Source organism: Carcharodon carcharias, chromosome 6 (genome assembly GCF_017639515.1).
Source record: "Carcharodon carcharias isolate sCarCar2 chromosome 6, sCarCar2.pri, whole genome shotgun sequence".
Classification (NCBI taxonomy): domain Eukaryota; kingdom Metazoa; phylum Chordata; class Chondrichthyes; order Lamniformes; family Lamnidae; genus Carcharodon; species Carcharodon carcharias.
The window spans coordinates 111,679,961-111,696,389 of NC_054472.1; the positions used below are offsets into that span (position 1 = coordinate 111,679,961).

At 44.1% G+C, this 16,429-nt stretch overlaps 1 protein-coding gene across 2 annotated transcripts in view; it reads left to right on the plus strand.

The window, feature by feature from the left end:
- The first annotated feature begins 758 nt into the window (after positions 1-758).
- Positions 759-16,429, plus strand: part of LOC121279427 (nucleolar protein 4-like) — a 546,201-nt gene continuing 530,530 nt past the window's right edge. For both annotated transcript variants that reach the window (XM_041190669.1, XM_041190670.1), the window contains exons 1-2: positions 759-1,463; positions 9,645-9,794. In XM_041190669.1, the coding sequence (XP_041046603.1) occupies positions 1,182-1,463; positions 9,645-9,794 (432 nt within the window). In that variant the 5' untranslated portion in view covers positions 759-1,181. The remainder of the gene's footprint in view (positions 1,464-9,644; positions 9,795-16,429) is intronic.

Here is a 16,429-nt window from a genome sequence, read left to right on the forward strand (position 1 = left end):
CTACAATCAACTTCTCCAGGCACCTCTCAAAGTGAGAGCCAGCCCAGTTTACCTGGAGGAAAGCAAGTTGGGAGACCCTGTTAGGGCCCTCCCACATTTGTCACTGCCCCAATCTTGTGCCTGCTCCAGATGAAGTGCTTACCACTAGGAGATCCCAAGGAAATCCATGGGCAAAGGTGGGGAGTTGCACAGAAATCATTTTTGTGCCCAATAACTAAAGGTTCTGAACCAATATCAGAGAGGAATATCATCAGAGCCAGTTTTTTTTTAAATGTACAAATAAAGCAGTTAGAGGGTCAGTGGTGGCCATGTATCTGGCAAGTCTCAGACTTGAGAGTGAGATATAATGATAAATATGTTTAGATATGTTATCATTTCAGTATCATTTGCAGTCTTCCTACAGATGTTTTGCTTATATAATATGGAGTATCTGACATATTTCATTCATGCTTATGGTGGACAAACATATATAATTGTTTTACTTAATATAAACAGTAATTTTGCTTGATTCCCTCGTTTCATTTCGCGCAGGAATCAGACAAAGACCCTTATTTCTTTTGAAGATGCAGAATGTATTTTTGGATTCACCTGTATCAGCTGTTGAATGTGCGCTGCTATCACAGTGCAGAAGGCATGCGTGTTGCACTGTATTCCTAAATGGGACAGCTGTACGTGACATCATTGATTGGCCGTCGCCAGAGAAACTTTTGTTCCGCTGTCCAATCGCGTGGCTCGAAACAAAAAGGGAAGAGCTGGTGGAGCAGGGAAACCCGGCGCTCGCGCTCTGTCTCTGGCAGCTCGGGGGGCCGAGAGAGCGCGGCGCGTGATCCGCTCGCCTCCACTCTGCACGGCCAGAGTCCCGCAGGCGGCACCGATTCGGCCAAGGGCGGCACTGCTGCTAACCGTACCAAGGGGGGGCAAGAACAAAAAAAAACTGCTACCAGAGCGGGCTCCGGCCGCATCGCTCTCTTCACAAACCGGCAGTTTGTCTATGTGCATTGCTCGATCTTTTATACCGTTTACATTATATATTATTTTAAAATATAAAGACGGATTTAATGTATTAGCATTGCTGTTTGGATTTGTCGGCTAACACCCTTTTCGGTGTATTGTTCCATTGGGCTATCCAGGTGTAAAGTCCATACATTAACCACACTCTAGTCCCAGGCTCCTGGACTATTATGGAGAACAAAGCGGCCGCACGGGACAGCAGCGACCGGGACCTGTACCGTCAGTTTCAGGACTGGTGTCTGAAGACCTACGGGGACTCGGGCAAAACCAAGACGGTCACACGTAAGAAATACGATCGCATCGTCCAATTCCTGAGCGGAGTAGAACCCAGCTCTGCCGATAATGCCAAATTTAAATTCTGGGTGAAATCGAAAGGGTTCCAGCTGGGATCGTCGGAGGAGCTGAAGGCTGGAGGTGGTAAACTGGTCCTTTACGTGCCAGTCAAAACAACGGTTAGTGCTCACTTGTATTAAAGTTGATGGTTATTTGTTTCCAAGTCTGTACGTAAAGAAGCAAAGAGGTGCCACAGTTGGCTGCCTGATGATGGGGTCTTTTAGTATGGTACATCAGGCGGTCATGTTGGCTAGGTTGGCACGTCCAGATTGTACACTCATCCTATAATGATCTCTCTATTTAATTACAGGGAAAATGACGTTTGGGATCAATTGCTTCTTTAGTTTACAGCTCGACCACTTACCTTGAGAAGATTTTTTTTAAAGTAGCATTAATTCCCAGAGTCGAATTTTAATTTGAGGTGCGAGTGCTTGATGCATCCCGGATATCATTACATAGTGTCGGGACAGAATTTTTGGTCGTAAGCCAAATGCAGCGCTGGTGGGTGTGTATAACCACCACCCTCCTCCCCCCCCCCCACCCCGCTCAGTTTTTCCAGTTATTTTCTAAACAGACCTGGGTTCCCGAATACATCTGGCATTATGTTATAATGTGGTAATATTACAAAAATAAATAGAAGGAAAACTACTCTATCTATAGTTCATTTTAATAAGGAATATTTTTAAATGACTCTGATATGCACTTATTTTAAGCAGGACTTGCAGATCTACAGATTTCAATAGCATCAGATGAGTAATGGTGATAGCTGTTGTTCAGAAACATTTTTGTTAACAATCCAAATCCCCTCATCCACCCACGCGATTATCCCGGTGAAACAGAAAGGGTGTGATTACAACGAGGACGCGTATGATGGGCTCTGTTTTCCGTAACGTTTCTGACAACCTGGATTATGTTGGGGGCTTTGGGGACTTCTTTTTGGACAGTTCTTTCCTGTCTGCCCAAGAGATCTGCTCTTGCCACTAAATCCGCCGTTGCTGTCTGATAATTAGACATCGTGATTACTATCTTTTAAAAGACATGGGATCTAGAGAAATCGCCTGTGTTATCGGGCTAATTAACTACACTACCCGATTGCCTAAGAGACTGAATTATATACAAGTGCCATCAACAGGACAGGCAATTGCAAATAAAATGGGAGGGCGCTTTGCACTGTTCAGTATCCATTTTATACATTCCACAGAAAGCAAACTGTATTCATTCCCATTAAAAGTACAGGCAATCTCGTGGGTTCCAGAGGCACATCGACGGTGCATTTTGATATTTTACTGCTCAGTGAACAGCATCATGGAGAGTTAGATTAAAATTTATCGATATTTCTGCATTCATATCCTCCGTGGTCTGGGATATGCACTTTTGTCACCAGGCAACAGAACCTCACGACCTGGCATTTCTTTCATCACGATGGGACGAAGGTACCAGCAGCCGATGAATGTTGATAGAAATCTGACAACGGTTGGCCACCTACCTGTCTGTTTTATCTGATGATAGGTCCTGTTTCTCATGTGTACCAAGTAAATACAAGACTTTTTAATATCGTTCAGAATAAAAGCATGGGTGGGAGCTGATGTCAAAACATATTAAATGCTGAAGGTTTTTTTTAACACCAATTAAAACGTCCCTGTTAGAGACAATACATTTTAAAGGTGGAGATTTTGACAAGTAAATGTAATGTAAAGATGTCTAGCATTCGCGTTGAAATATAAATGCATACACACAGGGTAAAGGGGAGTTTCTGCACTTGATAAAGATAATATTAGCAAATGGTCTCAGTTGAATAATATTGTCTAAGTATTTTATATATTTTCCTTAACTAATAAGTCACAAAGATATTCAGCTCTTCTGGTTGGGAGAATGGACATAAGCTCTGAATACACCGCTATATTCTACATTAAATTAGTGTTGTGGTATACATGATTGATAAAGTCAGAGGGCAGCATTAAAAACATTACCAGGCAGCCGAGTTATTAATTTTACTGTGTGCGTATACAGTGTGTTACTGGCGACCATATTGCTATCTAGTAGGCCTGTCACCAACCTTACCTTCTGGAATATCTATTTTATTAGCAAGTTACTCCGCTCGTAGACTCGTGTTTGTTTTGCAGTTGTTATCTGTATAATGTCATTTTAAATGTGGGCGGAAAAAACTAAACACAAACGTTGTCATGTGGCTGTCCTGCTGCATATTTTAAGGTTTAAAATTGATGACAAGGCCCGGAATGGCGTGCCATCTCTCCTCTCCCCTCCCCCTCCGAGAGCTGCTGGTGTTGCCTGGCCAGTCGGAGTGCCGACAATCTGGCGTAAAATGCAACTGTACTGCGAAGAGGCTGTGGGTCCCGCCTGAGCGCGCGCCCCCGAGCTCGAGCCCTCGCGCCCCCTCCCCCGCCCCGCCCCTGAACGCGCGCGCAGCCTCGCCGACATTCCCGGGCCGCTGAGGGGGCGCGCGTGCCCGGGGATCCTCGCTCCCAGTGTCTCCTCTCCTCGCTCCCAGTGTCTCCTCACCTCGCGGCTGTTCGCGTGTTCCCATGGAGACGGTTACTACCTGCGCTCGGCTCGGCTCCGGCCTACGGCGCAGAATCAACCTGTTAGTTCCCCGATAGACAATGGGAGTCGCTTTGGCAGTACAAGGGAGCAGCTGCTGGGCCAAGAGGTGTCTGGATATGCACCTCAAGTGCCGTGACCTGCAGGGCTACGACCGAATTAGGCCAGGTGCCTCGTTTTTCGGCCGGCACAGATACGATGAGCCAAGTGGCTTCTTGCTACGCCGTAAACTTTCTACGATTCTATGTTAAAGTTCCGCAGATTTGCTTTTAAATGGGGAGGATATTCCTTTTGATAATTGACCGAGCCAAAAAAAAAATCTTGTGCTTCAGTTCCACACACCCTACCATTGGTCAACTGCAGTTCCTAAAACATAATTTTACCAATAAAACTGAAGGAGTTCAGCACCATTTCGGATGCATTGCAAGATTGGAATGCTTACTTATATATACACACACCAGTACCCCCTTCCACCAGTAACTTGGAAAGGTGATTTAGCTTATGAAACGTTGAAACAGAATTGCACAGTATGTGTAATTGTCGTGCGGGTTAGCTGGCTACAGCCATTAGTAACAGGATTGTTGTCAGCAGGCCACAATTGCTGTAAAATTTCTTATGAAACTGAAACCTGTAGCAATTTTATGTCGAAATGAATCGCTGGTGATGCTATTAGAACCATTTTAAGTTGGCGTGACGAAAAAATAAAATTAAATATTTTCCAGATACAGTGCTAATTGCCACAGGTGTGAATCGCACGAGGTTAACGAGCTTACATTCCCATCTGTTTTTCATGATCAAGATTTTGAGCCCTCGGGGATAACAACATGCACTCCTGATTTGTCCCCTGCTGAGTGTTTCATTCAGTGTCGCTTTTCCAGCATGGGGTGGGGAAGGAAGAGAAAAATCAGGTCCCAAATAAATAAAGCTGACGCATTAATTATACTATTGATTTTCCTTTATTGGTGTTGAAGATCTGTTTAGTAAATCTTACCCCCAATTACATAACAACGTCTTAAGGAGAAGGTTACCTCCTGACTTTAGACGGTTGAGTACCCGGTGAAATAAGTGCCCTCAACACATCTGAACTATTCCCTCTTGGTACCAGATTCAAAACGCACATTATGATGAGCAGGCTTAAGTTGAGAGATCTATCAACATGCTTTGAATTTCTTCAGTCCCAATTCAGTTTTGGATCGAGCGGTTCGAGTAGTGGCGGTTGTGCCTCCTTTGACAGAAAGTGACAGAATTAAACAGTGTTGCATTTGATCCTTTAAGATGCCATAAACGGCAGATGGATGTTGTACTCTACTTCGCCCGTCGAGGACGACACGCCTCGTTGAGTCTTTGGGGAATAAACTGGCATTGCAAAATCTTATTTTTTGTTTAGAATACAATAACTTCGAGTTTACCTCATTGGGCTGAATGGCATCTTTCTGTGCCGCAAATGGCTATGACCTGATAGTGAAAAATCTCTCGCCTAATCTCAAAACGTTTCCAACCCAGACGACATATATGTTGTGTCAGCTCGAAACTGAATAAGATTGTTCAACTGTGCAGTTCAGTCATGTTTAAGTTTCGCTCGTTAGTTCTGGCCCGCGCTGAATCAACACACCAGTGCTAATAAGGTTGAAGTTAATATTCCAAAACCCCTGAATCTTCTCTCATCTAGAAAAAATGCCCTGAGCAAGTTTAAGAGACCTTGGCATGTGTTAGTCCGTTATATAGTACGGGCCTCCCTCTGAGTGGCCTTGCTGCACACTGACTTCCAAGTCCACATCTTTTTCAGAGTATGTGCTGACAGATTATTGTCCACACCGGCCTGCATTTGACCAGGCTGTGTGCATTTCCAGATACAAACAATGTTCAGATTATTTGAAATCTTTCAAATTTGTTGGCACAGACCTGTTGGATTGTCTTATTAATGGGGTGGCTTTGAATGTACTGTACTGAATTGTTAAGGCAGTGATTATACTATTTCTATGCCTCAAATTTGGCATGTACCTTCAAAGCTAATAACCACTTTCTGTATGATATGTTTTCCACAGGAAATATAAGGTCATCTAGCAGGAGACCATATGATTTTAGAGAGGAAAGGTCACAGAATGTGTGATCGGTGCATTAGTAACTGCATGGCTGAGTTATTTCAATAAAAAGCTTCATGGTAGTGTGAAAATCTGCACACTTTCTTTGGTAGAAGGCTAACTAACAGGGAAGTGTTGCAAAGCAAGCATGAGATCAAACATAAGAAAGGAAGGCAAGCCTGAATAACGGGGTTGCTGTCAGTTATTTGTGTTGAGCTAAGAAACAATAGAGGCATCTTTTACATTACTAGGTGTATCCTATAGGCCACCAACTAGTGGAGAAGATATAGAGGAACAAATTTGTAAAGAAAAACTAGAGTTGTTATAACAAACAACTTTAATTATCCTAAAGTAGATAGTAATATTATAAAGGGCACAGAGGGGGAAGAGTTTCTGAAGTATGTTCAGGAAAATCTTTCAGATCACCTATAGTTCCAGACCAAAAAGGATGGAGGTATTGCTGGATCTGGTTCTAGGGAATGAGGTGGGTTATGTTGATCATCTCTCTGGAGGAGAACATTTAGGGGGCAACAATCATAGTATCATAAGGTTTAAGTTAGCTATGGAAAAAGACAAAGCAGTTTGGAGTAAAAATGATTAATTGGAAGAAGACCAATTTCAATGAATAAGAACGAGTCTATTCTTGGTAAATTGGAATCAAAGATGGGTAAGCAAAATACTTAACAGAACAATGGGATGTCTTTAAAGAGGAGATATTTGGGTACAATCAAGATACATCCCCATGAGGGGAATGGTGGGACAAACAAGGCCATATCTCCTGGATGACAAAGGAGATGGAGAGTAGGATGAAGCAGGAAAAGGGTGTGTATCACAGATGTCAGGTTGATAAGACAAGTGAGAACTTTGCTGAATATAGAAAGTTCGGAGGGGAAGTGAAAAAGGAAATAAGGGAAACAAAGAGAGAGTATGGGGAGAAACTGGCAACCAGCATAAAAGGGAACCCAGAAGTCTTCTATAAGCATATAGATGATAAAAGGAGCAGTAGGGCTGATTAGGGGTCAAAAAGAACATTTACAGGTGGAGGGAATGGGCATGAATGAGATATTAAATGAGTACCTCACATCTTTACCAAGGAAGAAGATGCTACCAAAGTCATAGTGAAAGAAGAGATAGTTGTGACACTAGATGGGTTAAAATTTGACAAAGGAAAAATATTTCAAATGCTGGCTATACTTAAAAGTTGATGAATCACAAAGACTTTAAGAGAAAAATATTCCTTCATGAGATGTGGGTGTTGCTGGCAAGGCCTACATTGTTGCCCACTCCTAATTGTCCTTGAGAAGGTGGTGGTGAGCCGCCTTCTTGAACTGCTGCAGTTCATCTAGTGCAGATACATCCACAGTGCGAGCGGTTTGGTACAACTGAGTGGCTTGTGAGGCCATTTCAGAGGGCAGTTGAGAGTTACCCACATTACTGTGGGCCTGGAGTCACATGTAGGCCAGACCAGGTAAGGATGGCAGATTTCCTACTGTAAAGGATATTAGTGATCCAGATTGGTTTTTATGGAAATTGATGTTCATGGCACCACTACTGAGACTAGCTTTCAATTCCAGATTTTTTCTTCATGGGTCAGGTGCATCTGACAATCCTGAGAGAAATAAAGGTGAAAATTGTAGAGACACTGGCAATAATCTTCCAATCCTCCTTAAATAAAGAGGTGATGCCAATGGACTGGAAAATTGCAAATGTTACAACCTCATTCTAAAAAAAGTGTAAGGATAGGCCCAGCAACTACAGGCCAGTTAGTTTAACCTCAGTGGTGGGAAAGCTTTTAGAAACAATAATCCGGGACAAAATTAACAGTCATTTGGACAAATGTGGATTAATTAAGGAAAGCCAGTATGGATTTGTTAAGGGAAAATCCTGTTTAACTAACTTGCTTGAGTCTTATTGAGGTAACAGAGATGGTTGATGATATCAGTGCAGTTGATGCACTGTGCACAGACTTCCAAAAGCTGTTTGATAAAGTGCTGCATAGGCTTGTCAATAAAGTTAAAGCCTATGGAGTGAAAGGGACAGAGGCAGCATGGATACAAAATTTGCTGAATGACAGAAAGTAGAGAACAGTTGTTTTCCAGACTGGAGTACGGTATAGATTGGGGTTCCCTAGGGGTCATTATTAGGACCACTGCTTTGTTTGATATACATTAATGACTTAGACTTGGGCCTAATTTCAAAATTTGCAGGTGCCACAAAACTTGGAAGTATTGTGAACTTTGAGGAGGACAGTGATAGATTTCAAGAAAACATGGGCAGGCTGGTGAAATGGACGAATTGGCAGACATGTGGCAGATGAAATTGAATGTAGAGACGTATGAAGTTATACATTTTAAAAGGAAGAACAAGGAGAGGCAATATAAAATAAAAGATACAATTTTAAAAGGGGCTCAGGAGCAAAGGGACCTTGGGGTGTATGTGCACAAATGGTAGAAGGTGGCAGATTGAGAAAACCATTAATAAAGCACATAAGATCCTGAGCTTTATAAAGAAAAACATAGAATAAAAAAGCAGGTGAACCTTTATAAAACACTAGTTCAGCCTCAGTTGTACTATTGTGTCCAAGTTTGGGCACTGTACTTTAGGAAGGATATGAATGCATAAGAGAGGGTGCAGGAAAGCTTTACAAGAATGGTTCCAGGGATAAGGGACCTCAGTTACACAGATAGATTGGAGAAACTGGGCCTGTTCTCCTTAGAGAGGAGAAGATTGACAGGAAATTTGATAGAAGTGTTCAAAATCAGGGATCTGGGCAGAGCAAATAGGGTTAAACTGTTCCCATTTTTGAAGGGTTGAGAGCCAGGGGACACAGATTTTAGGGGATTGGCTGAAAAACCAAAGTCAAGAGAAAAATCTTTTTTATGCAGTAAATGGATCAGATAATGCACTGCCTGACAACGTGGTGGAAGCACATTCAACTGTGGCTTTCAAAGGGGAATTGGATAATTATCTGAGGAGGGAAAATTTGCAGGGCTACAGGGGAAAGACAGGGAAGTGGGACTAGTTGAATTGCTCTTGCAGATAGCAGGACATGATGGGCTGAATAGTCTACTCTACTGTAACTGTTCCATGATATGATTCTGAGATTGAACAGAAAGAACCAAAATTGGTGTTTAGAAAGGACTTGCATTTGTGTAGCTTTATTAAACCTCAGCTCTTAAAAAGTAATTATTTTTGAATTATAATCGCTTGTAATTTTCAAACACTTTGCAGCAAGGCTCCACAAACAAGACATGAGAAGAACGAGCAGTTGACCTGGCTTTGAATAGGACTTGTTAAGGGAAGAATGATGATTAGGTCATTGGGTGAACTCCCCACCCTACTTCATAAATTGGGTAGCCAGTCACACTGTAATTGAAATTCTCTTTTGGCAAATTTCTGTTTTTGGACAGGGTATTCTGATTTTTAATTTTCTATGTATTCAATTGTGTTGAGATAATGAGTCCTGTTGCAGAAAAAAGTTATTGAAAATTAACTCCAATGAAACTTTTGTTTTATTTAAGTTGTTGAAAACCTGACTTCTGTTGGATGTTAACATTCTAGTTAAAATTGTTTGATAAACCTAAATCTTTTAATGGACTATACTTTTTGCTATTCAGTCTTGTGTTCACCCAGTATAAGACTTCTTTTGTGGGTTTGCAGGATGGAGTCAGTACATCAGAGAAGCAGTCTTTAAAGAGGGTCGCAGTGGTTGAAGATTTTTTTGATATTATTTACTCAATGCACGTTGAGATAGGAGTAAATGGAGAAAAATCCCGAAAACATGCTGGTCAGAAAAGAACCTACAAAGCAGTAAGTGATTAATCTTCAATCTGTTCTTTGTAGTTATATAGTATACCATGTCTATAATGCTACTCTTTGATTGTCATGGGATTTCCAACAGGCCACCCTGAATATTATACCTGTGAAATATTATGATTGACAATTAAAATGGTAACCCCTTAAGCATTTTTACAATTCATTGATGGCCATGAAATCCTAGAGAATTGTTACTCTTTAGCACTAAAAGAAAAGTTACTTCTGTATTGGGTAAGGCAGTCAACTCGTACAAGTTCAGAAAGAAGTAAAATTATGTGTTAAAACTTAATTTAACAAAGTATACAAAAGCATCCAGGCACTAGATTGCTTTTACAATGAAGTGGTGAAAAGTCCTGGCTTAATTCAAGATTGCTGCTTATATAAATGTCTCCTTATCTAAATGAAAATTGTGGAGTGGCTCTCTGTATCAGCAGGCTTCATTTAGGTTCATTGATCTCCAGAGTATGGCATGTCATGAGCAAAATTCTGTTTGTAACATAAGCTTGACTATGCTTCCATCACTAGTTTTGCATTGAGGTGGGGAGAAAATTGCAATATGACACATTTCTAAATTCATGGTTTCTCATATTTTTAGTTCAGCTTTTCATTGCATTCCTTGGAACTTTATATTCCTCTGTTGCTGCTTCCTTTTTAAAAAAAAATTCGCTCATGGGTTGGGAGCATTGCTGTAAAGGCCAGCACTTCTTGCCCATCCCTAATTGTCCTTGAGAAGATGCTGGTCAGCTACTGCCTTGAATCACTGCAGTCCATGTGGTATTGGTACACCCTCAGGGCCGCAGGATTTTGACTCAGTGATTGGCCTCTTGGTTATAGTTGGCATTTGTCCTCGGGATATCAGAAAATGAGGAAAAAATAGAGGGAGTCTTTCCCCCTGTTACAAATTTGGATGTGCTATAGATACTATCTCTGGTGCAGTAGCATCACTCACTCCTGTAAGAGGATTCCGTACCCTTACGTGCTGGGGTAAACTTTCACTACCCTGTGTCTATTTGCATGGTAATGCACTCCAGGTTTGTAATGATGAGCATTACCTTGTGATCTGAACCAGTTATTCAGGTCTTTTGCATGAATCTTTCCAATCTTTTCCAAGGCAAACCATGAAAGCACCTGGTAAGATTAGGTCAAAATATGAATCCTTCAGCTGTTTTCAATTCACAAAACGTGTATGAATGCACAACTGGGTAACAATTATGGTTGAATTAAGTAGTCCAATCAGTGCATGTTGTCTTTGCATAATAATATGTAAATACTAACATACTATACTTTGCCATCAGTGAGTTGTCTTGCTTGACTTAAACAAAGTAATTTTTAACTATCATTCTGTGTTCTTCTAAGCCTAGTGGATGCCTGTCCTTGCAGTTTTATGTTTAAATATCTGATTGATTGCACCTTGGTCTCTTCATCTCCATTGAACAACCCAAAACGAGGAGTCTCCCAATACAATCTGAGGTGTATACCAGTTGTTAAGACAAGCTAACAAATGATTTTTGAAACCAACAACAAAGCTTTTCTAATTAGCATTTTAGTTACTTTTTCCTCTAGGTCCTTGTAAGAAAAATTGTTAAAATATACCTTGCTTTAAAACACAATCTTTATATCTCCCCCCCCCCGGCTAACCCCCACCACAATTTTTTCCGAGGCAAAATTGTCGAACATCCCAAAATGTGACACTCTCATTTGTCAGCTTGTCATTATCCAGATGTTGTACTGAATGCAACTGAAAGATAGACTACATGATTGTGAATGAATAACAAAGTTGATTGTGGCTGAAGGTAGTTAGCCTTGAATAATAAGTATTATAGTGCTGCAAAATACTGTTGTAGGGTTAGGGTAAGGAATCTATCTGTCTGTCTGAGTATCTGAAACCTGTCAATAAGCATAAGAAAGGCTGAGAAATTTGATAAGGTCCGAAAATGGATACAGGGATTGTGAATACGATTAACCCACGACCATTACTTCTGACGCAGAGGGTATGCAAACTTTGTGCTGCCTGTTCATTTACATGATTACACCTTCCAGTCAGTGCTAAACTTGCTGTTGAGTGGCTGCATGCCTGAGCCTCCTGCAAAACCATGACAGGCTAGTATGAGTTCAAGTCAGCTTGCACGTCTTAAAGGGAAGGTGCATTTTAACTGGAACAAGTGTAGGGAGTCAATATAGCAGTGAGTTTCTCCTGAGAAAGAAACGAGAGTTACCCAGTTGGACAGAGAGCTGACTCCAAGGTTTTCCTGCAATGTACTAGAGATATTAGTGCAGGCGGTGTCAGGTTGAGAGAGGTTCTGTATCCACAGGTCACCAGGAGGGTCTCTGGACAGATACTGCCAAAGCAGTGGGAGAAGATAGCTGTCTTGATCAACACAGGCAGTATAGCCCCGAGGACTTGATTGTAGTTCAGTGACCTCACAGGGATGGTCAAGGTGAGAAAATGCATGTTCAAATGTCAAATCCTTAAAACTGAACCCATTGGCCTCACACATCGCCCCATGCACCACAACACTTCACTTACCTACCAATAATATCTATCAACTACAACTCATGGTTCACATTTGCAGCTTCACTTCACTCTCATCCACTAAGCACTGCTGCAAGCCTCACACCCACGTCTCCACAGCTTGTACACATTGCCAGCTTTTCACCGTGACAGACATATCATCAAAACACATTGCACTACACTCATTGACATACACTTCCTTCTCTCTTACAAGCACGCAGTGGCAGACAGCAGCATCTAATGGTGGCGGATAGGCATGGTTGCATGTCCTGACATTGATAGATGAGACTGTGCTTGTCTTCATTGAAGTGGCCACGATCAAAACCTTGGCCAGCGATGGGGCTGAAAGCACTGAAGATGACAGTATGTTCATACCTAATCCTCCTCCTCACGTTCCACATCCCCCTTATCCCATAATTTCTTCTGACTTAGAAGCTGTACATGATCTAAGTGTACACTTCTTCCTTCCCCCACCTCACTCACTACAGATATACCTTGTATTTTTCTTCTTTCAGATATCCAAGAGCTGCCAGATGGTGGTGCAGGAATGTGAGGTGGAAGTGGAAGAAAAAACTAATGATGAAGAAATGCTGTCACTTCCTCTCTCACATGGTCATCAGCTTAGACACTGACACTGCGTATACTTTAGAGGCTACCTTAGAGGCAGGATCTGCACATGATGAGACACTGGGCTTTAGTGGCTTGCAGACAGTGCTCGGGGAAAGAGTAGGGTGGGTGCCAGCTTGCTGGAGAGAAATGTCATTCCTGAGTTCTGCTTCAGAGAACTTAGATGAAGACTTGAATGGGGCAGCATACAGAAGAAAAGCTAAAAACAAAAAACTGCGGATGCTGGAAATTCCGTTGAAGGGTTATGAGGACTCGAAACGTGAACTCTTCTCCGCCGATGCTGCCAGACCTGCTGAGTTTTTCCAAGTAATTCTGTTTTTGTACAGAAGAAAAGCTGTTGGGTATGCAGGTAGAAATGCTTGGTGCAATGGCAGCCCTGTTGGAAAGCCTGTATTCACTGTCAAGAAGCGTGGAAGAGTCCGGCACCAACACTGCACATGGATTTGCACAGAGCTTGAAGCCTATTGTTTTCAGCGTGGAATTGGTAGCCAACTCCATTACCACACGTGAACCCAATCATGATATAATGTCTGATGGCTGATGTATCAGCCTCCATCGAAACACAAGGGGCAGAATTTTCCCATTGGCGTGTGGGGACGGTACCCGCACGCCAACACGTAAAATGACGCATGGTGGCATCATGCGAGCTTCCCGACGTCACCGTGCACCATCACGATATTTCGCTGGGTGGGCGCACGATGATGCACGCCCGCCATTAATTAACAGGCCACTTGAGGCCCTTGACGGTGATTTTTCGGCGTCCTTGTGATCATCGGGTCGGTGCACAGGTGCAATGGGCAGGCGGGTAGGACAAATTTGTATAAACCTCATCCATGGGCGGGATAAGAGGGCTTAGTTGGGTTTGCTAGTGTGCTCTGTCAAAGGTTGATTTTTCAGTTACTGATACTTGCCTGTGTGATCTGCAATACTTCAAAACGTATACCAGCTGCTTGGTCTGGACTCACAACCTTCAGGTCAGCACTCTGCAGTGAAGAATCTTTTTTGGGCCTGCAGGTTTCAGGAAGCCATCTCTTAGCCTGGGAATGGGAGTTGAACTCTCCACTGGAGGCATCTCCTCTGAGGAGGAAGGGAGGGCTAGAAGTGGAAGGAGTCCAGAAGTGCACATTGAGCCTTCAGGGGAGCCACCTTTGGGAGGACAGACGCAGGCACAAGGGGTGCAGGGCCAAGAGGTAGTCCGAGGCGGAAGGGGCCGCAGAAGACGCCACTATCCTGCTGCCAGGGTATACAGGTGGTGAAGCAGCTACCTCAATATGCCTGAGGTGCAGTGCTGAAGGAGGCTCCATCTCTGAAGGGAGACAGTCAACAAATCTGTCAGATGATTGGACCTGAGATCTCCGCAAACTGTGTGGGTGGGCACCCCATGCCAGTGACTCTAAAGGTCACAGCTGCCCTCAACTTCTATGCCTCTGGCTCCTTCCAGGGGTCGGTGGGTGATCTTGTGTCAAGCAGGTTACTGACACTCTGTTCAGGCATGTATTGACGTGCATCCACTACCGTTGGGACCAGGCAAGCCAGACACAGCGAACCAGAGGCTTTGTGGTCATTGCTGGCTTCCCCTGCATCCATGGTGCAATAGACTGCACACATGTGGCCGTCAAGGTGCCAGCAGGTGAGCCCGATGCTTTCGTCAACAGGAAGGGCTTACACTCCATGAACGTGCAGATAGTGTGTGATCAAAGGATGCTGATTCTACAAATCTGTGCAAGGTACCCAGGCAGTTCCCACGACACCTATATCCTCAGACACTCCCAGATGCCGGTGCTCTTCAGTGCTGCAGTCTGCTGGATGGATGGCTGCTGGGTGACAAGGGCTATCTCCTCAGAAGGTGGCTCATGACGCTTCTCCACCATCCAAGAACAGAAACTGAGCAGTGATATAATAAGAGCCTCGCCTCCACAAGGGCTGTGGTGGAGAGAGCCATTGGTCTTCTCAAAATGCGCTTCCAATGCCTGGACCGCTCAGGGGACGCACTCCAGTACCCCCCAGATCGTATGTCGCTGATAGTGGTTGCATGCAGCGCTCTCCACAATCTTGCGTTGGAAAGGGAGGATGCTGTGGCTGCGGCTGCACATGATGAGTCCAGCAGTGAGTCCGAGGATGAGCATACACAGGGAAATACTGAGGAGGTAGATGCTGACCCGAGCATACTCCAGGGAGGCAGGGACACCCAGGAGGCTTTAATCCAATGAACCTTCAGCTAGCACACCACATATGGACTTCCAGGACAAGCCTGGTCTGCAGGCTCCATACTCAATACATTAGTGCAAAATCTGCCTGGATAGGAACATTAACTAAGGGCCTTGTTAATAAAGCTGAATGTCCCACAAATCCCTCATAATATTATTGATAACAATCCACCTGGAAAAGAAAAGAGGCACCCTCAGCCATGGTGACATGTTTGAATTTAATATTATAACAAAAGCAACTTAAGAAAACAAAATGACAAAGGTATTAAACATCACACCAACGCAAAGACCTTATTGCAGGCCAACACAAAAGCACCAGTGATAAACCCACGGCGTGCCTAAGGTGCCTTATGTTTATGTTTTCAGGTGCTACGTCTTGGCGTTGCCCCCTCGCTGGGAGTGGCATCTGAGTCAGCCTGCTCCCTCTGCTGTCCTGTTGGCCTCAATGACCTTGGCGGTCATCCTCTGGCCTGTGGAGCCTGTGTTGGCCCTGCATTGGAGGGAGCTGCCAGTTCCACAGCTGGCATCTCCCCTGTCGTCACAGCCTCACAGGATGCTACGGTCACTGGCAGAGGGGCGGAGGAGCTGCTGCCCTCATCCGGAGCGCCCTGATAGGAGCCCCCAGAGATGACAGGCAGCTGCTGCGCTGATGGGAGGCCACTTCGGACTTCCCTGCTCACAGTGAATGGATGGGCACCGAGCTGGGAAACTTGGTGCCCAGACCATCTCCCACACTGGCACTGACCAGCTGAGGTCAGTGCCGATGTGAGAGCTTGCTAGACCGAGTGCATCCCCAGGAAGCCCTGATTGGCCTCCTGGAGTAGCCTCTACACGAGAGTCGCCTCTCTCTCCATGGAAGTTTCTTGACGCTCAGCCATGAGGCTCATTGCATTGGCGATGGTCTGTGTAGGCTCCTCCAGCACGGACACCAAGCCAAGCATAGCCTCATATATCTCCACTAGATGCTTCCCACACACCTTGCCACATTTCCTGCATTTGATGCGTCGTGGATGACTACAGAGCACATCATCAGGCACCGACTGAGCATGTGTCTGGTCCCCTGCAGTCCTCTGACTGCTGATGCCATGGGCACCCTCTGTCTCTGCCAGCTCCTCCAGTGACTGTGAAGTGCCCTCACTGCTGTGCTCCGGGACACTAGCTGACGTTCTAATTCCCACCGAGGTGCTAGTATTTGCACTAGTGCCTGCCTGGCAGAGATGGTGTGATGCTGGTGAGTCCGAGACTTCAGGGCTCTCAGGTTTGAGAGGGGGCCCGTGCTGCTC